Here is a 24,260-nt window from a genome sequence, read left to right as displayed (position 1 = left end):
GTGGCTGTAGCAATCTGCTTTTTCATCATGGTTGCCCCAAACTCTGGGTTTATTGAACCAAGGTTGGTTTTACCTGTTGTCATATCCTCCAGCATCTCCAGCAGCATGTCCTGGGTTTCATCAATCAGCTTTGTTCTTTGTACCACCAACTTCCTCAAGCACAGGTACCCATTCAGGACTGTACCCACCAGGCGGCTTTTGAAGTGCCGCTTGATGGACTCCACCTCCACGAAGGAAGAGAGAAGACCTGTAAAGCAATGAGATACTCAGGAAGTGGGAAGAGGGGGTTTGATTTCATATCGTCAGCAAACGGGGCACAACATCATCAAAACAGCACAAGGAAATGGCTTCTTACAAGTCCCATTGTCAGCCTGTGGTTTAAAGCTCACTTCTGTGAACAGTTGGAGGCAAAACGCCCTGGCCTGTGAGTGCTGCCCTGTGAATTACACCATGTGGGACCATGGTGAGGGAATGAGGAAAGGGTGTAAGGAGCTTTCTGAGCACTTGACACAAAAATCATATAATCATAGGGTGGTTTGGGTTGAAGGGACCTTAAAGCTCATCCAGTTCCAACCCCTGCCACGGGCAGGGACACCTTCCACTAGAGCAGGTTGCTCCAAGCCCCTGTGTCCGACCCGGCCTTGAACACTGCCAGGGATGGGGCAGCCACAGCTTCTCTGGGCATTTCTGCACTTTTTGACATTTTTCTGTCACAAGGTATTTCAAAAGCAGATGACTGCTCCCATCTAATCTTTAAGCTGGCTCTGATGATGTGATGAGTGCAGTGACTTAACAGTTATATCACCAAATCGGTCACTCCTATAATAAAGGATCAGCAAACACTTGGATTCTTTCCCATAACACATTTCTCAACATGCTTTTTTCCTGCAAGAAGCCAGGCTTTATGAATTAGTCCATTTATTTTTGAATGGAAGAGGATACTAAAAAAGAATGACCCAGTTACTGATGTATTTTCATTTCCAACCAAGTCTTGAAAATACGATACTCTAGAAGATTCAAAAAAGAAAGGCTGCTGTAGAGTAAGCAGGTAGGAAACAACAGGTAGGAATAAATCATCCTATATAATGGTTCCAGGAATTCAACTGTACAAAAAATGTAATTAAGAAATGGAGAAGAAAAGTGCTACGTTGAAGTTTTCTCATATGTTATCACATTTCAAGTAACTAAAAGCTCAAACTGACCATAAAAATACAGAAAAACCTATTTAGGGGTAAAGTGCTAAATCAATGGCAAAAATCCAACTGCAAAACACCAAATCACATCTCAAATTTTGCTACATGCTGTTACAGAACAACGATCACCCCATCTCTAATCCTACTACAGGACTTGCATCGAGGCCTCCAAATACCTGTGAGACTCTTCAAGGCATATCCCTGCTGCAAATCAGTGCTGAGTGTTGCTTCTTCCAAGGCAAGTAAACGAGCTATTTCCTGGGAATAATTAACAAGTCTATTAGGATAAGACACTGCAATGCCAATAATGACACAGAGAAACCAGAACTGCAACATAGCAGCAGGGAAGGAAGGGGAGAGGAGAGAAAAACTACACCAAACATCCTCCTCATTTTTCCCCTGTACTGCGCTATTACCACTGCTTTGCTCTAGTGGCCTTCCATGATGGATTCAAGGCCACCATTACCACAGAGGCTGTCATCTACCTCTTTGGAGTGCCCCAGGGGTCACCAAGGAATACTCCTAAGCCCTAGCACTCTAAAGATTGCAACTGGAAAGTGCTGCTTCTCCAACAGGCTCTAATTCACACTCAAAGAATGGTAGCACACCTAATCCTCCTTTGTCCTTAAGAGCTTTCGGAGTCCAGTCTGGCAGCTTCCAACTTGGACCTCGTGCCAACACAGTGTAGAAATATTTATACCCCTTAGCATAGCTGCCCCCAGAGCAGCTGTTGATGTGTCCCAGCCAGTCTGTGCTGAGGAATGCTACAGCTGGGGCTAAACCCACTGTAGCTCTTTTAGTTCAGAGATGACAGCGCATAAGTGTGAACTTCGCAAACCTGGCAACGGTCAGCACTGAACAAACAGATGAAGATTTCAAAGCAAAAAAGCCAAACTGGCTTTCTAGTCCCTCCATACTAGTCCATACCTTGGTGATGAGGCTGCCAATATAGGGCAGAACCCCCCTGGCTGCCAGGTAGATCTTCCAGTGGGCTGGTTTGATGAGTTTCTGATACAGTGCCAGGTACTCAGCGGCACACTCGCCAGCAATGCTGAGCTCATCCAGGTAGCTAGAGAAGAGAAACATGAGCTGACAACCACTTCACAGTAACAAGCAGCATTCACAGCTTCAGGACACCACAGAAAGAAAGAAAAAGCCTCCAGGAATCCATCCTCTCTATGGTCCTACTAGCTAAAAGCATAACTGATAGTCATTACTATGGTTAAAGTGGTATTTTGTCCCAAAAAGGAGTCCCCCCAACTGTGCTACTAGCCTCAATTGGAATAAATTATGTCATAGAGCTGGAAGAGAGTTCACTCTATTATTTTGCTGTTGAAGAGGCAGGGAAAATGTCCACACAGCTGAACACCATCTGCTTACTTCTGGAAAAGGTACAGGACTGCAATAGCTTATTGCCAGACAGCAAAAAAACAGGTCTCCCTAAATCAATACCATCCCAGCTAAGCAAGTGCTAGAATCCAGCCCCAGAAGACCTGTGAACCAGAGGTACACAATGGAGAGGTGAGAGAAAAGTTGGAAGGAGGCAGAGATTCTCATGGGAACTAAAGAAAAACAATCCTGGAGCTGTCAAGTGTGGCAACACAGAAATACCTTGTCAGGAGATCAAGGACCTGCTGTTTGCGGCTGGGGATGGTGGCCAGAGCTTCCACTATGGTGCATGCAGCCTGCCTTGCAGCTTGAGTGGCAGGAGTAAACAGCACCTGAGGGAAGAGCATTAGAAGAGGGTGTCATTTGCTGTGCAAAGGGCATCAAATGCAGCAAACTACCAAACATCCCTGACCATTAACTCTGCCCACTGCATCCCACTGGAGCTTTCACCCACATTTACCTGTCGCAGCCAATTGTTGTGTCCCAGCTTGAGATCCAGAGGACAAGTTCTCTTCCCACGGTGACTCATGAACTGTTTCCATTTCCAGACATATTTTTCTGACAAGTAGAGCTGGTGAAGCTCAGCTTTGCTGGGAGATTTCCCATTGGCATCTATACCTGCAATATTGAACACAGCTCAAGAGAACTGTCAGCACCTATTAGCTGCAAGCTGTCATTGTGTTATTTGCTCCATACTGGAACTCTCCAAAGTCCAGCTGAGAAGCTGAGTAGCTTCTCATTTCTTTGTGCTGCCATTTACACTCTGTGTGGAGCTATGTTCACTTCCCACCCAGATGCAAATCCCATAACCTCTCAGGGAATTCGGATGACTGGTATCATTTTAAATAAACAACCAGTTTCATTTTTCACATTCCCTTCATTATCTTCATGGACAAGGCATGTTCTGCTTAGGGTTTGAGCAACACAGCCTAGAAAAGTCAGTCCTACAATCTCTAAGGACTACACAGCTAAGAGTGAAGATGGTATCAGATGTCACAGGACAGAAGCCAACACAATTCAACAGAAGTACATTCCTTATTAAACCTGGAGGGACACACATGTTCCTGCACAAAACTGCACAGTCAAAAGCACAGGACTACCTCTGGCAGGGAGGCACTTTTTCCAAGCTTCATACGATGCTTTGGGGTCCCTCTTGAGCCACAGCTGAGCTTGTGCATGGATTTCATTGCTGTAAGGCTTCACAGTGGTGAGAGCATCCGTAGGCACATCCTAACAAACGAAAAAGCTCTATGAGTCTTCAGAAAACCACAGCCTGTTCCCTAAAGAGCAGCTCCTGTAGGTGAATCACTGGTTGTGTGTGTGCCATGAACAGGTAAATGCAGTTCTTGAGCAACAGCAAGGTATAAAGTTTCTGTTAATGATGAACTACAAGAGGTGCCTCATTCCAGTTACTACTGAAATATCAGTAAAGCCATCTTTGACATCCATCTGTGATTATCAGATGGATAGATCAAAGCAGAAACATACCTTCTCCTTGCAAATGTTGTCCTAAATTACAATCAACACCATTTTTATCATAATTGTAGCTCAGTATTTAAAAACCTGAGTCAAAAGCACTTGATCCTACCATGTTTAGGTATTTGATCCTACTGAAAGAACCAAAAGCCTGTCCAAAATAACCAAGCTGTAGCTCTGAAGTAGCTCTTACCCCATGCCTCAAATCTGAGTGGAAAAAAGCAAAGCCCAGTTTTGAAAAGTGGTGGCTGAAGCCACCAAAGAACAGTAAGACATGGAAAGCTGTAATGTGCAGTCTGCAAAGACAAGAGTCACAGGACTTGTGCTTCCCTAGTAACTGTGACCAGGAAAAGCAAGTGCTGGTTTCCTCATGATGTTATTAATCACTGAGACCTGTGTGCCAGACCTTAGTCAGCAAGTTTTCAGGTGCTGTGCTCAGCATCCAAAGCAGTACCTTGTTTTTCTTGCTGGTTGGAGCAGGTGGCTTAATCAGCTTTTGAAGAATGCGCAGGCACATGAGGGTGATGTTTTCAACAACCACTGGAGTCTTAATGTTCACAGCCATCAGAAAGAGGCTGAGAGCTGAAAGACACAGACATACATTTTCATCCCAGATCTGCAGATAGTACACCTCCACAGCTCTGTACAGCACATTAAAAGTGTTTAGAATTAGGCAAGACCTCATCTCCTCAAGCAGAACTATCACATTCTCATGCAGCCATGGGTGGAAAACAACTACTTTATTACAGCAAGAGAGCCTTGTCATCCTTCTCATTACACCTCCAGCTTTCTGTTTCTCAGCACTCCTGTTTCAAGAAACACATTACCTCAAGACAAAGCCATCTGCTGGTAACACCACTTTTAAACCTAATCATAAGCTGGGTCAGTATCAGTTCCCTTCCTTAAAGAAAGAAATCTTACTATAGCGCATGGATCTGGGCATAGCATTTTAAAATGAAGTTTTCACACTACTTGTTTGAACTCACCACAACGCAGTCGGAGCTCCCAGCAACTGTCTTCCTTCGAGATGGAATCTGTTAGCAGCAACATTTCATACTGGAGGCTGCTGGCCTGTAACAGACACACATTCAAAGGTTTAAGAAGTCTTGGTGGTGCAGCAGTCCTTTCTGCCTCCTGACATTTAAAAAACACACGTTCAAAACACATTGATCTGAGCAAATTTAATCCTGTGCCCATCTGGGATGAATGGCAATCTGTTTGAGAGCTGCGAACAACAGCCACAACAGGCAGAACTGCCTGAGGAAATGCAGGCATATACCTAAGCACATCATTTTGTGCTCCACTCTGACATTTATCTTAATTCCTATCAAGACACAAACACCTTCTCTATTGCAAACAGCACATAATAAGAGAGAAGATGCAATGATTAGAACACACCAGCAGTTGCAGAGGGGCAGAAAAAAGAAATAGGAAAACATCAGAATCTCTCACCAAGTCTGGATTTGCCCAATGTCCCTTCAGAGCTGCAGAAACCTTCCCAATGATTAAGTCATTCATTTGCTGTGTGGCCTCTGGATTGTCCCTAATTCCAGAAGGGAAAAGAGAACACTGTCAGGCCGTGCTTGTACTAAATACCAAAAGCTCCTGGGATTTCAGCTTAGTTGATAACAAACGTACAAGCAGTTAGAGTCTATGGTTTGCTGATGTAAGATATCTCCCCTAGAAAGCTACTCCTTTCTGATGGTGCATTTACAGGAGCTCACTGAAGCCAAAGGGCTGCATGCAGGGAGTCAGATCTAACCTGGTCAGAAGGCACATGAGCTGTCGGACCTCCTCCCGCATGGTGGCTGCGCCCCGGCGCAAGTTGTAGTCAAAGAGCTCTCGGATAAGGCCCTGGGACACAAGGATGTGCCTGATGGCAGAGTTGGTTGCCAAGGCCCGGAGCAATGTTATGCAGTGCTCAGTGACAGCTGAGGCACAGCCATAGCATTTGGTTGACGATGTGTGGCCACAGCCTAAAACAGACAAGGCACGATACTGGCTGGCAGTAAATGTGGGTTGGACAGTGGTTCGCGAGGACTTTGTTGCTGCCTCTCTCTGTTGGAGATCGTATTCCAGGAGTTCCTTTCGAGAGGCAAACACTTTCTGAAAGCACAGAGGAGGAGAAATGGAAGTTGTGGAATTGTGAGGAAGCACATAACTGCTCATCCCATTCACGGGTTATTTACACTGTGTATTTTGTGGAGAAACACAACTTGACATCCTTCATGTCAACGGCACACTTAGGAAATCCATCTGAAATACCAGCCTAACTCCCAGTTACCTGCCCTGTTTAGAGGCTTCTTGTCTGTATTACATACACTGGAAATGTGACAAACCCATAGTATTCATGTAACCATAGCTTTTAGAAATTATTATTTCCCTGAAAATATGCAGGTGATCACCGATTGCTAACAAATAGCATTAAACACAGATGACAACATCTTACTTTGTATTTGAGATGCACTGTATCTGGTGACAGAAGAAAACACACGAATCAAATTCACATCAAAGCACATCATACCTGGATGATTTTGGAAAGTTCATCAAAAGAGTTCTTGCAGTCACCACAATACTCCTGGGCTAACTGGAGTATGTATCTATTCACACTAGCTGAGGTAGAACTTATCCCTCCACTACTACCAGATTCATCCTGGAACAGAGAGGAAAATAAAAAGGAATCACATATGGAGACTACACACAAAAATAACCAGAACAGCACCTGAGCAAGGACTTTGGGTTGCTGTTGGCAGAGTAAAGGCCAGTCTTTCACTCGCCTTGAGTTCTGTGCAAGATCCATCTATCCCTTGTTACCTGTGGCTTTTCAGGGGCTGCCTCATTCACTTTACACAGCAGGTTTTCCAGCTGCGGTCGGTGTCCCATTAGCTGGTGATACACTCTGTCAGCCTTGTCCAGGAGAGTGTTGATATTTGTTACTGCCTGAGAATAAAAAAGGAAAGGAAACTCTTATTTCAGATCCTATTTTTACTTCTACAGAACTACAACCATCAGCCTCCAAGCCTGACAGGCCACTCAGTGCAATGGCTTCTTCATTCACTAGCAGGGCTCCTCACGCAGGATGATAAAGCATACAGTACCCCCCAAATTGTACAGCAAGGTAAAGAAATCTAGTACTAGATAGCTAGTTTGTGAGTAGAGCACTGAATTATGTCTTTTGAAGAACTACTTATTTGGTGGAGCAAGACAGTAAGTAAGGAATGCATTAGTCAGTGAGAAGCCTCGAAGGAGCACTGCTGTTCATGTTACTCCCAAGAGAGATGGACCTCTGATATCCCTACACTGCTGATCCAGCCAAGAGATACAGCATTCCATTAATGACTCTGCTATTAAGCTCACCTTCTTTCGATCCTCTTCGTTTTCTATGGGATCCACTGCACAGCAGGGCTTGGCATACAGCATGAAGTCAAAGCGAGCATATTTACAGAACCCACAGGCATTGCAGAGGAAAGGATCTTTCTCATCGTAATTAATGGATCTGAAGGGCAACCAGAAAGGTCACTGAATGCAGCTGAGCTTTATCAGGGTAACCAAGGCAAGGAAAACAGTTGTGAATGGACTCAGGTAAAACAAGAGGATGGCCCTTAAAAGGTCTAACCTACCAACCTGCCTGGGGAAGCCACAAGTGAAATACACGAGGTGCATCAAAACCCACAAATCGGGCAACCAAATAAACCCCTTAGAGAAGCAGTGCCACATTCCAGCCCGAAAAAGCAGAAACAGGTGTGAATTTGTTCCTAACGATTCTACTTTAACTACAGTAATTCCCAGTTGAACTTCAGACTAGGGCACTGTGCCCTTTAGGAGAACACAGATAAAAGGGAATCATTTTGTTTTGTAAGGTCTGGGCTTTCAATAGCTTTCACTCTTTACCCAGTTGCAGTGGGACTAGCTACAGCATACTTATTATCCCACTGCAGACTAGAGCAGCATGACATGAACTGATTTATAGCTCCCATAATTCAAGAAGGGATTGTGGAAAACTTTCAATATACCAGTAATCACCTAATCTATGGGAAGAATCTGCTAAACACCTTGAATCCATGAGGATTAGAGAGAAATATGGGGCAACAATAAGGGGAGAAAAGATATCAGATAAGGAGACAAAACTCACAAAAGAGAAGGATTTAGAATACTGTAGTGAAAGCTTGAATAGCACACAGTAAATTACACCCTGAGCCCTGCTCTGAATGAGGAGAGGACAACAAAAGCCCTGAACAGACAAGCAAGCACTGTCTGTCCAGCACAGTAAGTCAGGGATCCTGTGGGGAACCCCCCCCCGCAATCATCTAATTGAACTCCAGCCTCATGCCCTTGGAACAAACAGGCCAAAAAAAACCTCCTCCTGGGAATTCTCCTTATTGAACTTCTGAGGGCTTGATGTGAAACTTCTGTGTTCTTTCAGCATTGTGCCATCAGTTTCCTTTGTTAGCCTGTATTAACATTAAATCCCTGTAAGCCTGTTTTATACTTCTCGACTAATTTGATCGTGCGGTTGTATTAACCAGAATCGTGTGTTTAAATAGCAGGGTGTTTGCTTGAACACCCAACGTGGGCAACAGCATGAAGGCTTGGTAAACCCCTGGTGCTGGCTCTGTGGGGAGGAAGGAGGGTGACATACCTGCACTTGTGGCACTGGTACACGTTTTCCCCACAGTTGCCACACACGCCGGGGTTGGCCGGGACGGACGCGCTGCAGCGGGGGCACTGCAGGGTCTCGGTGGAAGCCTGGTAGTTCTCATAGAAGTCTGCAAATTCAATCATCAGGTTGGAAGCCACAATGGGCAGCGGCAAATCAATCTTCACCTCTGTCTGGCCAGGGGTCAGCTGGACTTTCTTAGCTTTGTGCCAACGAGCTGGCCTGGGAAAAGGGAAGAAAGAGGCTTGGTTGGGAAGCACCCTGCCTGCCCACGCCTGAAGAGAAGCCAAACGCAACCGTCTCAGCTCCAAATCTACTTTAAATGGGATGAATGGAGAGCAGTTCTAGGATTCGTTTCCTTAGCTTCTGTATTGACATGATATGTAGCCAGAAATACATTTTAAGCCTTTATCCTCTTCATAGAGAGAGAGACTGTTTAGGATTAAAGAGCTGTTGATGCCTCATGGAAAAACTTTAATTCTACAGACATTTTCTAGGGATTTTCACCTCCATTTTTTTATTAGGAAGGACATTTGCGTGAAAACAGGATATTTATTTCTAAAGATCTCATCTGCTCCCACTGCTTATTCTCAACCTGAAGTCAGAATCCTCTCTTTGTGACATCATAATCCTCTCCGCAGCAGCCACTTGTGATGTCACAGAGGATTAAGACTTCAAATAAGCAATAAGCGGCAGGCACAGATTAATCCCTAAGCCAAAAAGATCTGATTCTGGTGAGAACATCTCAAGAAGTAAGAAGGGAAGGCACATAAGCAGAACTGGCTCCAGACTGAGCAATGTATTGAAAAGGAGCCATTTTTCACACCTAAAGCAGCAGCCCAGAGTTGGCCCATCCAACTTCTAAGTTTTAGTTCTACTACATGGCTTCAAACAAGTGATGTTAACACTTTCTGCACTTCTGGACATGCTGCAAGGTTCAAATCCCCTTGTGAATCAAACTCTCCAGGAGGTGCTCTTGGTGTTAAAACTGGTTTCCACACAACAATGTTAGATGACAACACTGAGCGTGTACAAAGCTTGCATACACAGACAGAGGAATATTAGCTAAAACAAGGAGCTAGGCACCTCACCAGAAATCATAATGTCAAATTCAGAGACTTGCACACAAAACCCATGGTGAACATACTTGTTTTTCAGCTCCACTATGGCTTGCACTGTCCTGTTGTTGTAATAGAGGTTGATGGTTCGGACCATTTTGGTCCGTTTCAGGTCTCCTATCTTCACTGTCACCTTGCTGATGGTGTGGCTGCCGATGAGTTTCACCACTTGCTGGGTTGTTGTATACCTCGTGTCCACTTTAATGGAGGAAAGCTTGATGTACTGAGAAAACAAAACCAAGGGCACACTGCCTATATGATTACAGCTCCAAACCCTCAGAAACACAGCAAATCACTGCTGTAAACATTTCGGCTCCCTATAATTGGAAAGGGTTTAAGAACAGCAGTTACTTACACAGAAGGGCACCTCTGGATTGTTGCAGACAAGGCAAGGATCACTCTCCAAGTAATAGCCATCAAACTCCACCAGGCCAGACAGAGTGCTGGAACAAGGGGAAGAACACTGACACATGTAATTTGGCATTCACTGTGGTTTAAACACAAGCCATTCAATCAGAATAGTTTTAATCTACCTGCAGTCCCCAGCCCCAGATTTAGGAACAAAAGCATTACAGTATAAAGCAGATTGAACATTACTGTTCTTCACTAGGCAGCATTTCAGTCTAATTAACAACTGCCAAAGCTATGACTAAGTACACAGCGCTTAAATCTGCAAGTCTGTACTCTCCAATCCTAATATTTTGTAACATTTACCAACAATGAAAGCAAAAAAGCTAAAGCCCAACTGCTGAGAGCAGGCAGAATGTCACATTTTTCAGATGGCAGAAAGGAATCTCTATTCCCCCAAGCCCAGCTGCAGCGAGCACACAATCTCAGCAGGGGTCCTTCCTCCACCAGGATTTTATTACAAGAATTGTGCATTCCCCTCTGGATGGCAGAAAAGCTGCATCCCCACGTCTGCTGAAAAGCTCTTTAGTGAAATGGATCAAAGTCAGGAGTAACTCACTTGTAAATGTTGGAGTTCGGGTGGTTGGTAAGAATGTGGTTTTGAGTGCGGAGGATCTCCACAGCCTTTTGGGAGTATTCCTTCAACTGAAACAACACAATAAGGAAAATATTGTCTTCTCAGCCTGTTTATTGCTAGAAAGACATAAAGATCTCTCATCTCGTGGCATTCCAGGTCCCCCAGAAGATGAATGCTCTATACCAGTGAAATTCCTGTGGTTAAATCATTACCCAGGAATGCAACAGATCCTAAAATTAAACCTTTACCACAATAACAGTGCTATTTGTCAGGCAGTCTCTGTAACTGCCTGCCAAGATCTGTGAGGCATTCCCAGCTCTTTAAACATACACATGCAAGTATCAGTGAGCTTAAATTACTTGTTTTCAAGCCCACTGGTGCGCTAAGAAATCCTGCCACTTCCTTTGTTCAACAGTCTTGGTTACAAAAGAGTTCTAGGAACTGGAATATCAAAAACCTATAAATTGGAGGTAGCAAAATAAATGTATTTTCCCACAAAGGCTTCCTGTGGGAAAGATGTTTTCTTCTAAAGAAAATTATTAACAGACACTCAAAAAAAAACCCCCAAAATAAGAAAAGGAAAAAATCCACACTGCTCGATTCCTAAAGGAGCCTTTTTTAACAGTTTTGGGAAGAAGAAAAATTTCCAACAGAAGCTCTTTTGACAGAAAATCTGTCCCAGCTCTATCGTTTCTGGTAATTCACATGATTTCATTTATCATTTGTGATAATTCATAGGAAGCAGCAGGACCTGGGATGCTGTACCTCCTCCTCAGGAGGACACTGTACCTTTTTCTCAGTCTGCTGTGTTTTCAGGGAGAAGTATCCCAAGAGATCTACAAACTGGGCAGCCTTTCTTCCGTAGGCTGGAAGTTCTGGCCAGATTGACCACATGAGATCCAAGAGTAATTCCTGCTGAGACTTATTTGAGTTCCTGTTGAATAGATTACATACAATTAGGCTTGTGAAGATACACAGACTGCATGGCACACAATCTTATTCAAAAGGAAGACACGTGCTACAGTTCACCAAGCTTGGAAACCATTATCTTCCTGTACATTGGAGTGCACAGAGTTAAATCTCATCACTTACAACCACCAGCTGTTTGCCAGCACTCTCTGAAATGAAAGCAGCTGTCTTGCAACAACTGGTAAAGTTCTGAAGGACTCCGGCACCCCGAGTTGTGCCCTTTCCCTATGTAACTCCCAACTTCACAACTGTATGAGTCTGCATCTGCCTCACAAATTCACCTGCCCACAAATACCTACCCCCCTAGACATCAGAGACAGAGCCTGCAGGCAAATAAAGTGCTTCTTGCAGATGACAGCTCAAGTTGATCATTACATCACAACTTCTACCTTCAGCCCCAATAACTGCATAACAGTGTGAGCAAGTGAAGGGAATGCCATCATCTGCAAGCTTCAGCATCCTTCAGGAAGGAGGCTCAAGTATTAACTCTCACCCAAGGACAGAACTGTGCATAAGTGAGCTGAGACTGGCTAAGAGGAGCTCACCTGTAGATGTGGAGTGCGAGGCAGTGTGCCTGCCACCTCACAGAGGACGAGTTGGACTCCAGCAAGAAGCAGCGCAGGAACTGAATGAGGGTCTCCTTGTCAGCAAATTTGTTCAGCTGGTTCACCAGAGCTGTGCACAGCTGATCCTCCTGACTGCCAACACCCTCACCTAGGGGACACCGAGTGGCACAGTGACACTTAAGTAAGCAGATGAATAGAGTATCTCTCAGGCAGGCCAGTTTCTCATTTCATAGATCATAAAGTCAGGAGAACGGGGACAAGTAACTGCGTTTCAGGCAACAAGCAAGTTTAATGTTCCTTTCTTTTCCCAAAACTGTGACTTAGTACTCCTAACACAGCAGAAAACTGCTGGAAAACGTGCTGGTAAGGGTATGAGAAATGTGCCACACATCCTGATAAAAAGAAAAGGATCAATCATGGGGCAGTAAGAAGACTCACAGAGATTTATCTCCGAGAAAGCCAAAACAGTTCCCTGAAGAAAAGCCAAGAGAGAATTTATGCCCAGGACTTTTATAGGAAAGCTTAATTACTTTCCCAGGACTTTGGGTATCCATTAAGCAGCAGCCCTGGCTCTAATATAGTTTACAAGTCAGCCAGAGGAAACAAGTCTGAACATTACCATTGAAGAGCAGAACTAACTGGGTGTGCATGTCCAGTACTTGTTTTAATCCCCATGAGCATGTCAACCTCCTACAGCCTAGGACAGGCAAGTTGGGTGGAAGCTACTTCATTATGAGAATCAGTAACTTCCATAACATTAACGTGAAGCCCACTCAAGTTAATAAATACTCGCAGTGGGTTTGGGATGTACTCAGCACTTCATTTCAGCCCCAGCTTCTATGGCTTACTCCTTCATCTTTGCTCCTTTCCAATATACATACACTAAAACTGCTCTTCTCTCCTAACTGTTGCTGGAGTCTGCAAGTGCCCTTGCCACAGTCTATGACCCTTTCCCAACAGTGGTATTTATCACAACAAGAAGCAAGCAGTTCTTTCTAAATTGACTACGAAAGGCTGAGAGGAGCAGACTTTATCTCTAAAACCACCACAGAGAACAGGGCACAGCAGCAGCTCACCCTCTCGCTCCTTTTCCTTGTCTTCTTTCTTGCTCTTTTTAGTGGAGGATTTGCTCTGTGTTGCTGGCTGCCCAGAGCCTGATGCTGCAGGAGCAGAGGTGGACGAGGTGCTTGATGATCCAGAGGATGAAGCCACAGACAGCACTTTACTGCCACACAGAGCACAAGACAACAGCTGCAGGAGAACTGGTGACACTCCTTCATCTACCAGGAAGCTGACTTGAAGGAGGAAATAGAGAACCGCTGCAGAGAGAAGAAGAAAATCTTTGAAGCCTGAACTAAAGAAACAAGCAAGCGAGAAAACCCCCAACCTAAAACAAAAAGTCCTTTGAATGTGACAAGGACCATCCCACAAACTCACAGAGCCTTCCTGTCCCTGCACTGCACGTTTGGGCACACCAAGGTAAAGTGTTTCATCCCAAATTACACACTGGAACAACAGCAGCTCAAGCAAGAGAACACAGATCTCCTATTTCTGTTCTTGTGAGTTATCCATTACACCAGATTGTGTCCTTTAGCTGAGGAACAGATGCAATTAGAGCACTGTGATAATTAGTACTGGAAACTGTTCAGTCCTACTCCAAACTCTCAGCTGTGCCCCCTCTTCTTCTCTGCTGAGCTTTCCCATCTGATAAGTCTCGATGCAAACCAAGACATGTAATGCATCCCCTCTGCTCCCTCAAATACTCTCCAAGAACTCACAGTCATCTTTAATGCAGAATTTCTGCCAGTTTACTGTTCGCTGTGTGGCAATCTCTGCACAAGCCTTCAAGTGTTCCATCTGAAAGGCACAATGGGACAGGATTAAACCCCATGTCAGTATTTCTGACATCTTACATCAATGCAACATACACTTTTCCTAGCACAGCAGCACACTTCTCCTTACCAAGCTGATCAATGTATCGTACTGCAGGGCAGAGCCTGAGCTTGCTGTGACCACACTGGCACGAAGGAAAATGCCTTGTTCTTCCAGGAGCTTTTTGATTCCACGAACATGGGAATCCAACGTGTGGAGGTCTCTGAGCTGGCGGTATTTGTCCTTTGAGCCACAGATGAAGAGCAAAAGCTTGCGGACTTGGCGGCGCACGAATGGAGTCTGCTGGATCATCAGGTACTAGACAAAGAAAAGGCCACAACATCAGCCCTGTGAACTCAGCAGCAGGCAACCTGTGCCAACAAAAACATCATGTGTTTTCCTTCAAAAAGAAAAGATAGGGGAGATATATTCCTGAATCTGTCACCTTTAAGGTATGGGAAAGTCACCTGTAAGAGTAAGTTACAGGCAGAAGAAATGCTCCATAGCAACACTGCAGCACCCTGAGCTGTGCCACTGTGAAACTGCTTCTGAAAACCCTCCTTTGTCATCTATGACCTCAAACAAAAAGCTAGTCAAGCCTAATAAAGAAATCCTACCCCACGCTTGTGCAAATGGAAGATGTGATCTCAACTAGGAAGCTATACAACCAAAGGAACTGAAAAGATATATTCCAAACACCTTATTGATTTCTTTTTTAAGGACTAAGTTAAGTACCAAGCATGTAGCACCTGAGGGTTTTCAATTCCTATTTTCTGGCAGCAAACACTGACTTATAGGAAATAGCAGCACTGTTATTTTTCACACATGCTTTCCTATAGATTCCTGTTCAACAGGAATAAAACAAAGCCAACAGCTCACCTTCTTCTAAGGAGGCTTAAAAATCAGAGATGGATCTGAGATCAATTCTGCAAAAGCTTATCTCTTCCATGAAAGGTAAAATTCCTGGAACGTTTTTGTTTAAATCCATAGGTCTATCATGCTCTCACCTCAGACAAGAAGTAGAACCAGGAGTGGTCAAAGATGGGAGGTGGGATGCGGGAGTTTGTGTCTGCAATCTTCTTGATCTGATAGGGCAGCCGCAGCACCATCTCTGTCAGGAGCTGAGTGTAGGCCTCAAAAACATCAGCAGCATGACCCTGAAAGCAAGAGCAATCCCTCAGGTTCTGGCACTGAACATTCCCAGGGAGGTGTCATGACAAGCTCCAGGCTGCACTTACTGATTTGCTAAAAACAAAGCTGCTTTGCACCTTTGCAGCCAGAAAAAACTCTCCCAGCTGATTAAAACAAGCCAACAAACCTGCATGAGGACTTTAACTAGACAGCAACTATGAAGATGTAGTAGGCTAGTCTGCAGTATAAGGCATTTTAACACAAGAGCTTTCAACTTAGGAGACATTCTTCCACTTAACTAGACTTTTTTCACTGCACCTGTACATATATCAGAGCCCCCCTCCCCAGCAGCATAAAGGTACCATGGTGCCAGAACAAGCCTAGGGTTTAGGGTGGAAATCCCCATCAACTCCTAGGCTTCCTTGCCACAGGAAGTAGCGGTGGTTCAGAATTCTGCCTGCCAAGCACGAGGAATCAGGAGATGGAGAAGCTTCCCTTCAACCAGAAACAGTGACAGCAGCTCCACAGAACTGCCTGGTTTAGGAGTGCATTGATGGATGTAGCGAGCTGGGCCGCTCTGAGAGAACTCAGACTAATCCTAGTTGTCACTACATGCTATAGGGACAGGATTTCAACTGCACTACTAAGGGAAAACCAGTTCTGCAAGGATGCTTTTACTTGCTTCTCTGTAGCAGCCTTTTAATGCAGGTCATGTAAAGCTAACAGCATAGGCTAGGACTCACCTTCACATACTGGCGGAGGAAAAAAGGGCTCATGTCAGGTGGAGAAGAAGTAGTGTGAGGCTTCAGGAGCTGGCTGGTGGCTACAGGCTCCTCATCATTCTGCTGGCTTTTCCAGTACTCCAGCAAAGACTTCAGCACATGCAGACAGTAGTCAACAGCACCAGAACTCAACAATGCAGCAGCAGTGGCACTAGAGATGAGGGAGGAAGACTGAAACAAAGAGGAGCTGGATTACTAAAGCACCTGAGAAGCACCGTGTTGGAAGGGCAGGGGAAGCTGTGAGAAGCACTCAGCAGTTGCTGACAGTGTGGATAACAGAGCAGGTTTTTATGGAACTTTAGAGGCAGCTTTTAAGTTTGGGGTTTGTTTGAGGTTGGAGTTTTTTGGGGGGTTTTTTTTGTGTGTTTATGAAAAGCAACTCAAATATTTACAGAGACTCTTTTGAACAAGCGCTTAGTAAAGGAAAACAAATAAAATCTCTTCTTAAGTCTAATCTCCCCTCGACACATGTGCCAGAGGCCACTCTGCTATGGATTAGACAACGAGGGCTTTTTGCCTTTCCTTTCACAACCCCCCTTCTTTATTTTATCTTTTTTTTTTTTTTTTTTTTTTAAGTTGTGATTTCTGTTTGTTCCTCTGGGATTTGGCCAGCTGGGTGGGAATTCTTGGTAGAGAAAGAGTCCCTGCTGGAGATGCAGCTCAGAGGCTCTGCTCCACCCAGGTATTGCTCCACCTGCATTCTGCAAGACGAGGAGCTTTGATTTCTGTGGGAAGCTCAAGTGAATAACAAAGGCTGGAGAAAAAAGCCACTGTAAATAAAACTATTAAAGCAGGGCTGTAAATCCAAACAAACCCCACAGCTCATAAGCTCATTAAAATTTGATGCAGTTCAGACTAAATTTTTTAACCTCTATGCTTTTTTATTAATCTCCTTCCCACCACACATACTGCTTTTTTATGCCTTATTACTGTACCTTTTAGCAACAAATATCTAAGGAATCCTCTTAGCGACTTTTACGTTGACACAGCAGCATATTGCTTTCCAATAATCACATTACAAATCCTCTTTAACCCCTTCAGCACCAGGAAGAGGCAAGGAAAAAACGTGCCAGACCGTTTGAAATACCATCATTAATGTGCTGCCCTTAACTCAGTCACTGTGCACAAAACAAGTGAACCCAGTTGTCTTTACATGCCCCGTTCCCCCATTCTGAGTTTCAAAGATCTTTTTTCACAGGAGTCAAGTAACATTACAGATTCCTCATACATTTTTCCAAAGTGCTTTACCTGTTTTTCAGTTTCAGACCAGCTATTTCTGTTAGCAGCTTCTAGACCACCTCTGATGACCAAAAAGTTCTCCCCTTCCACATTACCCCCCTGGCAAAGCAATTTGAAAAAGGTACCTCACAAATGGAAGACTTGGATCCTGACTTAGTTCTGGACATGAACACACTAAGCAGCCTCATCACCACCAAGTGCACTTCATTCACAGGAGAACGTTCGTTTTTCTTAGACACATCCTGCAAAGAGAGAGCTTCCTTGTTACGGAGCTGAGCACAATGTCCTAAGCACCTACATCTCACTGCTCTGATCCTCATGAAGCATTAAGCTTAAGCAGCAGTACTAAAAAAGCAACACAAATTCCTCAATGTAAGGGTAGACAGTGGCCTGGGTGCCAGAGAACAACATTATACAATCAAAAAACTATGTATGCATTACTGTTCATGTCTGGTTTAAGAGTTTAACCAAGCAAAACAAGTTTTCATGCTCGCTTGTAGACACTGGAACCAGGAAACAGTGAGAGTTACACCCCTGTCATTCTCTACCTTATGTGAAGTGAGCCAAGAGAAATTAACTGCCTGAACACATCCATACAGCAATGTGTTTCTGTGAGTCCCATGCATCTAATTGCTCCATGGAAAGAAACTGTGTCTAGAAAGAGCAAATCAAGAGTGTGCACACACTACAGCTTACCTTTTTGTCCATGCACAGTTCTGCAATCAGTTGGGACAGAAGGTTATCTAAAGCTCCCTTATCTTTCTCATCATCTCCATCTAGGTCTGTTGTGAGCATCAGAATAACCTGGCAATAGAAGGCAGGGAATAAACAGAGACAGGTTCCATGTTTTCAAGCTGATCTTTCACAAGACATCACTGATTTTATCTTGATTAACCTATGTTCTTTCCCAAATCCTGCCTGCACCATCACACCTGATTTTGACCATTCAGAATAAACCCCAAAGACCCAAATACATCTGAGTTCAAGGATTTTAGCCTGCAGGCTCATCAGCCAGCTGTAACACCACACTGAGAAAGGGCACAAGTCTAGCAAAGGTCAATGGGTAAGGACTGCTGTGCAACAGAGCAAACACTTCAGAGATGGACTCACACACTGTGACTGGGCAGGAAAGAGAAAGGGAAAAGCATGTGCAAACAGAAACCAGGCAATAGTAGTGGTGATTAAGAGATTAGGCTTAACTCCTGAGCCCTCCTCACTTACCTGCATGTAAGGAATGGCTCGGACCCCTCCAACATTCCTCAGCTGAGGTAAGTTCTGCAGCAGCCTCTCCAGCAACATCAGTCGGACCATGTGCAGCCTGGGAAGTCAGAAGCCAGGAATCAGACACATCACAAGAAACATTAGACCCAGCAGGAGCCCCAACAGAGCACTGCAATTCACCACACAAGTGCAGAGCATGAGGAAATCCTAAAGTCATCACAGCCACACACACGGAGGAGTGGAATCCCTCAGACTTTGCAGTCAAGCGATGTCAAAGATCATCTTGACAAAGACTGGCAGAGCACCTCTGACAACAGACACAGTTACTCACTTCACAACTACTCTGCCTACCATGACCACCTGCAGAATTCAACTGTATAGGAACAAACACTACAAATCAGTTCCAAACTGCTCTGTAAAAAGGACTGAGCATGTTTCCTGCAGAACTAAAACCTGCGGATCTTTCCCAAAGTGCTCAGCACTCTTGCACTTACTTTTCTCTTAAAGACTAAATTTCACAAGCTTCCCAAGTTGTATATTTTGGTGATTCCTCTTTTTACTCGACTCATGAAGGACTTTTTCATCACTCAGGCAGCAGTTTGGTGGCACGTTCCATGGTGAATGCACAGAGGGAGGTATTTTGCCATGGCAGTGTGCTCTGTTCTACGCTTCTGACTCCCAATTTTTACTATCCAAATCACACACATCACAAATCACACTCCATGAACTTCAGCACCTGTAGTCCACTTCTCTAAACAACTCTGCAGACCAGATGTGCTACTCTTGAAGAGGAAAGCAAAGCCTCTTCCTTGCCTGTTGCTGGTGTGGACGTCCCCCTCTGTCTCTCCTTCCCCTTCTGAACCATCTCCCTCTTGCTGGCCCGTGGTAGTGCTGATAGCACCGGTGCTGGAGCTGACACTGCCTGGGCCAGCAGGGTGGCCCTCGGCTGTCGTGTCCCCATAGGCACTGCTACGGCCAGACACTGGGAAAGAAAAACAAAACCAGGGAAAGACAATGTCAGCACAACTGAACTTGCATTTCTCTGCTCCACAGCAACTGACACAGCTGAATGTACTTTGGAACATGATTCTAAAGAGACAGTGTCTTTGTTGATCTTCATAAAGCTAGAAGAGCTTTATGACCCTCATTTTTGTGGCCCAAAATGAATTGGTTCCACAGCAGTAATTTAAACTGAGTCAGAAAAGGTGGGGATGGGCAGCACAGACATAGCTTTTATAGAAGAGTCTGTGATTATTTTACCTGAGTAACAGTCCCAAGCAAAAAAAAAGAGAGAAATTAATTCTATCCCATCCAAGCTTACCTAGCAGCATAGTGAATTCTTTCAGTCTTGCTCTAGGCTACTGCATTCTGTTTTAACAGGCCAGCAAAAGCCACTGCAGACTCCACGCTTGTAGAGAACTACAAGAAGTGAGCAGATAGTCTGCACACAACTATACATTAGTATGTCTGCAGTAACCACACACTGCTGCATGGCATCGTCTATTTGGAACTGAGAGTCCTTCTTTGCAGGGATTACTCAGTCCTCCTCACTCTGGTGAAGTCCTGTTACAGTAGAAACCAGATGTACTGGTGCACAAGAGACACTCACCACTGTGCTCACCGGCGACGGAGTCCACCGCGCTGCCGCCGCTCTCGGAGCCCACGCTCCCACCATGGTCTGCAGGTGATGTCCGAAGAGTGGAGCCGTCTGTTGCAGCGGTGCTGCCTTCATCGTCAGACGCTGGAGCTAAGAGAATAAAGAGAGCTGTTACAAGTAAAAACACTGCCTTGATAGAACTTCAAAAGGCATGCATGCTACGAAAGAAAAGCCAAGAAGATTTGGGCTTTGTGTCGTTTCTCGACTACAAATCAAAAGGGAACTTTAGAAGTGTCCATTTAAGCCTGCTAAAAGCAGGGGAGGGGAGATACCCTGAGAAGGAAACCTCCTCATCAAATAGATAATCATGCAAGTTACTTGAAGACCAATGTCTGCTTGTGTATAAATACAGAGGAGATACAAGTGTATGGTTTATTTGGTCTGCTTTATTTTAAGGAGAGGAAATAGCCTCCTCAGAAGCCTACAGGAATAGTCCTTCAAAGCAGGGAAAGGCCATAAACATGCTATCAAACATACATAAAGCCAATAGTAATAATTGGTTCTTCAAAACCATCTTTACAAACAAATTTTAAGTTATTATTTAGGTCAAAAGCAAAAAAGCCTGATTCTTTGCAGTGAACAGTTACCTGATGCTGTTGTATCTGAGAGTGTTCCGGCATCAAGAGAAGAAGAGCTGGGTGCTTGGCCAGACAGTCCTAAGCTCTGAAGCCCCAGTGCACTGCTGCTGCTCCCTGCAAGAAGAAAACAAACTATGAGTCTCCTTCTATGACAGAAGGATGTTAACTCTGGCCTTCTCTGTACATTTCATCATTCTTTTGTCTCTGCTTTGTTGGTGGTGACATCAACAGCACCTGCTTTGTTTCTGTCCCAGTTTCTTCATCTTTTATTTACCTTTTTGACTGCCAACACCACCTACATCTTACCTTGCTGATCTTGTTGCAGGCTCAGGGCAATAGCCAATTCCACCATTGTTTCATCATCTGCATCTGGAGGAATATCCAGCATAGGAGGGAATCCCTCTGCTCCAGCCAGAAGAGCCTCCAGGGGAGAAGGGTTCCCATTATTCACATTTTCAGAAGTCTCCAGAACCATAGATTCAGACTAAGGAGAGGAAACACAGTGAGAACTTTCACCAAACCACCACCAGCTAACAGAGCACTATAAACTGATTCATCACAAGCCAATTAAACTCAAGTACTTCACATACTTGAAAGGCTCTGAAGAGAAGCACTCTGGACTTACCACCATCTCGAAGTCCCCATGATCAACTTCGCTTTGCTCCTGGCTTTCCTGTCGGATGTGCTCACCATTTGCTATGCCAGAACTCTGCAGCTTGTCTTCTGCATCATCGTCATCATCATCATCCTTATCTCCTGAGTTACAAAGGATTCATTCATAAATGCCCTCTTTCCTCACACCATGACAAACAAGGTGATGCTGGAAAAACTCCTCAGTTTACCCCCAGTCACTAACATTCCAGCACAACTACAATTCACATCAATGCTGAAAAAGCATCTCTTGTACAAAAACCTGATACCCTAACTTCAGTCCGCACCCATCTTTATGACTTATTTAGAAGGACTTGAAAATATGCACAGAAATACTAAGACAGTCTGGATTACTATCCCCTAGATAAAACAATCAGATTTCCCCGTCACTGAAAGGGGAGTATATCTCAGAGAGATCCCCTCTATGAATCCCAGAGCATCACAGAAGAGGTGAATGTTTAGTTTTTAAAGAAGGGAGTTAGGGGCTAAGACAGAGCAAGAGAAAGGAGAAAGACTGGTTCCAGTCTTCTTTAGCCCCAATTTATAAGACTACTTTATTTTCTGGTCTTTTCTGACAAATAAAGTAGGTCACACTCATTTAAAGGCAAAGATGAATGCATCTTGCATACCCATAGGAGTATTGCTCCGAGGGGAGGATGGCAAAGTGACATGTCTCCGCTTGTTCCTTGGTCTCAGCACTCTGATCAAAGCTTGTTTGCAGGAAAAGCTCACTGCAGGATCCTAGAGGGTTAATAATTAATCATGAAACTTCTTAAGCTTCAAGTGTTTCTTCACAATATTTGGAAGGATAGCTAAAAATACACTTATGACTCTCTGTTGGTCATGATTCATGTAAGACGTAAGTCACTGCTCACTTTTAAACTCCTTGTTCCCCCAGCAGTCCTAAAGCAATACTTCTCGTTCCACATGCAGTGCATGACAAACATGACTAAAACACAAGGAGAGAGAAATTTCTCCTTCCTTCACTTCTGGCTCTACGTTTTTGGCTGCATGCCTCTGTTTAGTATCTGTACTACATATTATCATTCTACCCGTATTTAATTCTCTTCATATTATAGAAGCATGGAATCGTTTAGGTTGGAAAAGACCTTCAAGACCATCGAGTCCAACCGTTAACCCAGCACTGCCAAGGCCACCACTAATCCATGACCCTAAATGCCACATCTACCTGTCTTTTGAATACCTCCAGGGATGGTGGCTCCCTGGGCAGCCTGTTCCACTGCTTGACAACCCAGCTGGTGAAGAAGTTTTTCCTAATATCCAATCTAAACCTCCCCTGGTGCAGCGTTACAGAGGCTGAAGCAGAGCAGAGCAAGATTACACACCGGGCAAAGTAACATCTGCATGTAGATCTTGGATGCTGTATGGATACAATCCAGTTCACACGTGCAGTATCCATGGATAATATCCACTAAAGCATTGACTGTGGCTTCAACGTGAGTGAGACCTAAGGAGGAAGAAAAGTAGAACTGTGATCAATAATCTTCCCATTTGAGAACACAGAGTGAGACACTGCAGGAGGCATCTTCTGTTTGTAGGCTTCAAGGCACAATGTCAGCACCACAAATACACTGAATTTTTAATCCAAAATGAACTTACACACCACTCTTGTCTAACAGAACACTGGGCACATGATATACCAGCACCACTGAATATCTTCTAACACCCCTCATGAAGCCAAATGTGAATAAACCACCTTTTTACTAGCACAATATACGTACTTCTGAACAAAAGCTTTAGAGTAGAATTTGCAAATACACCTTAGCACACACTGCATCATTAGCATCATAAGCCTAGATTAGAACAATTTTCTCTGTTCACAAGCTTAAAATAGGATCCTTCAAACTACACAAGCTTGACAATAGCAGATGAGGAGCTAACACACCTGGCAGGCAGGCAGGGGCAAGGAAGGCATTCTTGGGTTTTGATGCATGTAGCTTCCAGAAGTGGTTAACCAGCTGGGTAATAAAGGTGCAGCCGTCTCCTTCAGCCTGTTTCTGGGCCTCCTGCCCTTCTTCACTCTCTGCACAGATTAAAAAACACTTGTCAGGTATGTGCAGGGAAAGCATTACCAAGCAGGTAACACCAATCTTATTCAAAATGACTTTTGTTAGACTCTGATGTCCTCATTACAAGGACCGTCACACACCTAACGTGTCAAATACAGCCCCTGTCACACCGAGCCAGACACCCCAAGACATCTTCAATCACCATAACAGAAAGCTGGAAAATATTACAGACTCATCTACCTGTTTCCAACTGCGGCAGCTTTGATTCTGTATAGTGAACCAGATTGTTGGGTCTCATAATAGCAATGGATCGAGCAGTGATGACCAGCCTCTGAAACACTTCAGGATCAAGGTCCTTTCCTTCTTTCGTTGAGGAACTCAAGTATTGAATGGCTTTACTTAGCAATGCTTGATCCTGTAAAGTGAAAGATAACACAGAGAAAGGAAAACATCAGACAGCAGCACAACAAAGCAACTGAAGCACAACTGCAGGACAGATCCCAGGGATATCTGATGCTCGCTGCTGTAAGCTCTTGGCTGCTTTAACTCTTGGCCAATGTCATTTAGGAAGAACAACTAATGTTACAAAATCACCCTCTGACAGAAGAAATCTGGCTTGAGAATTGATTTTCACATTTGCTTCCCCTCAGGCTTAAATGTGGATGGAAAAACCAGTGTAGAAACATAATCATTCAAGTGGTTAGCAAAGGCTATCTGCAAGCATCTGTGCATTAACTGCAATTACA

At 44.3% G+C, this 24,260-nt stretch overlaps 1 protein-coding gene across 8 annotated transcripts in view; it reads right to left on the bottom strand.

Moving 5' to 3' along the window:
• The window catches only part of UBR4 (ubiquitin protein ligase E3 component n-recognin 4), an 80,950-nt gene that overhangs the window by 18,704 nt on the left and 37,986 nt on the right, over positions 1–24,260 (bottom strand). For 6 of the 8 annotated variants that reach the window (XM_030507613.1, XM_030507615.1, XM_030507618.1 and 3 more), the window contains 36 exons: positions 23,755–23,929; positions 23,391–23,528; positions 22,831–22,952; positions 22,114–22,225; positions 21,459–21,589; positions 21,140–21,317; positions 20,843–20,947; positions 20,208–20,363; positions 19,412–19,580; positions 18,599–18,695; positions 18,074–18,181; positions 17,503–17,619; positions 16,100–16,309; positions 15,233–15,382; positions 14,316–14,543; positions 14,132–14,210; positions 13,430–13,672; positions 12,333–12,501; positions 11,608–11,752; positions 10,801–10,886; positions 10,189–10,276; positions 9,863–10,056; positions 8,698–8,937; positions 7,416–7,554; positions 6,873–6,998; positions 6,583–6,711; positions 5,821–6,164; positions 5,511–5,601; positions 5,045–5,129; positions 4,513–4,640; positions 3,683–3,812; positions 3,043–3,200; positions 2,805–2,914; positions 2,121–2,262; positions 1,370–1,451; positions 74–247 (listed from right to left, as the gene is read on the bottom strand). In XM_030507613.1, coding sequence (XP_030363473.1) covers positions 74–247; positions 1,370–1,451; positions 2,121–2,262; positions 2,805–2,914; positions 3,043–3,200; positions 3,683–3,812; positions 4,513–4,640; positions 5,045–5,129; positions 5,511–5,601; positions 5,821–6,164; positions 6,583–6,711; positions 6,873–6,998; positions 7,416–7,554; positions 8,698–8,937; positions 9,863–10,056; positions 10,189–10,276; positions 10,801–10,886; positions 11,608–11,752; positions 12,333–12,501; positions 13,430–13,672; positions 14,132–14,210; positions 14,316–14,543; positions 15,233–15,382; positions 16,100–16,309; positions 17,503–17,619; positions 18,074–18,181; positions 18,599–18,695; positions 19,412–19,580; positions 20,208–20,363; positions 20,843–20,947; positions 21,140–21,317; positions 21,459–21,589; positions 22,114–22,225; positions 22,831–22,952; positions 23,391–23,528; positions 23,755–23,929 — 5,278 coding nt within the window. The remainder of the gene's footprint in view (positions 1–73; positions 248–1,369; positions 1,452–2,120; positions 2,263–2,804; positions 2,915–3,042; positions 3,201–3,682; positions 3,813–4,512; positions 4,641–5,044; positions 5,130–5,510; positions 5,602–5,820; positions 6,165–6,582; positions 6,712–6,872; positions 6,999–7,415; positions 7,555–8,697; positions 8,938–9,862; positions 10,057–10,188; positions 10,277–10,800; positions 10,887–11,607; positions 11,753–12,332; positions 12,502–13,429; positions 13,673–14,131; positions 14,211–14,315; positions 14,544–15,232; positions 15,383–16,099; positions 16,310–17,502; positions 17,620–18,073; positions 18,182–18,598; positions 18,696–19,411; positions 19,581–20,207; positions 20,364–20,842; positions 20,948–21,139; positions 21,318–21,458; positions 21,590–22,113; positions 22,226–22,830; positions 22,953–23,390; positions 23,529–23,754; positions 23,930–24,260) is intronic. The other 2 variants (XM_030507616.1, XM_030507617.1) reach the window with 2 other exon arrangements.

This window comes from Strigops habroptila, chromosome 16 (assembly GCF_004027225.2).
Source record: "Strigops habroptila isolate Jane chromosome 16, bStrHab1.2.pri, whole genome shotgun sequence".
Lineage (NCBI taxonomy): Eukaryota > Metazoa > Chordata > Aves > Psittaciformes > Psittacidae > Strigops > Strigops habroptila.
This window is presented reverse-complemented; position numbering and strand designations above follow the sequence as displayed.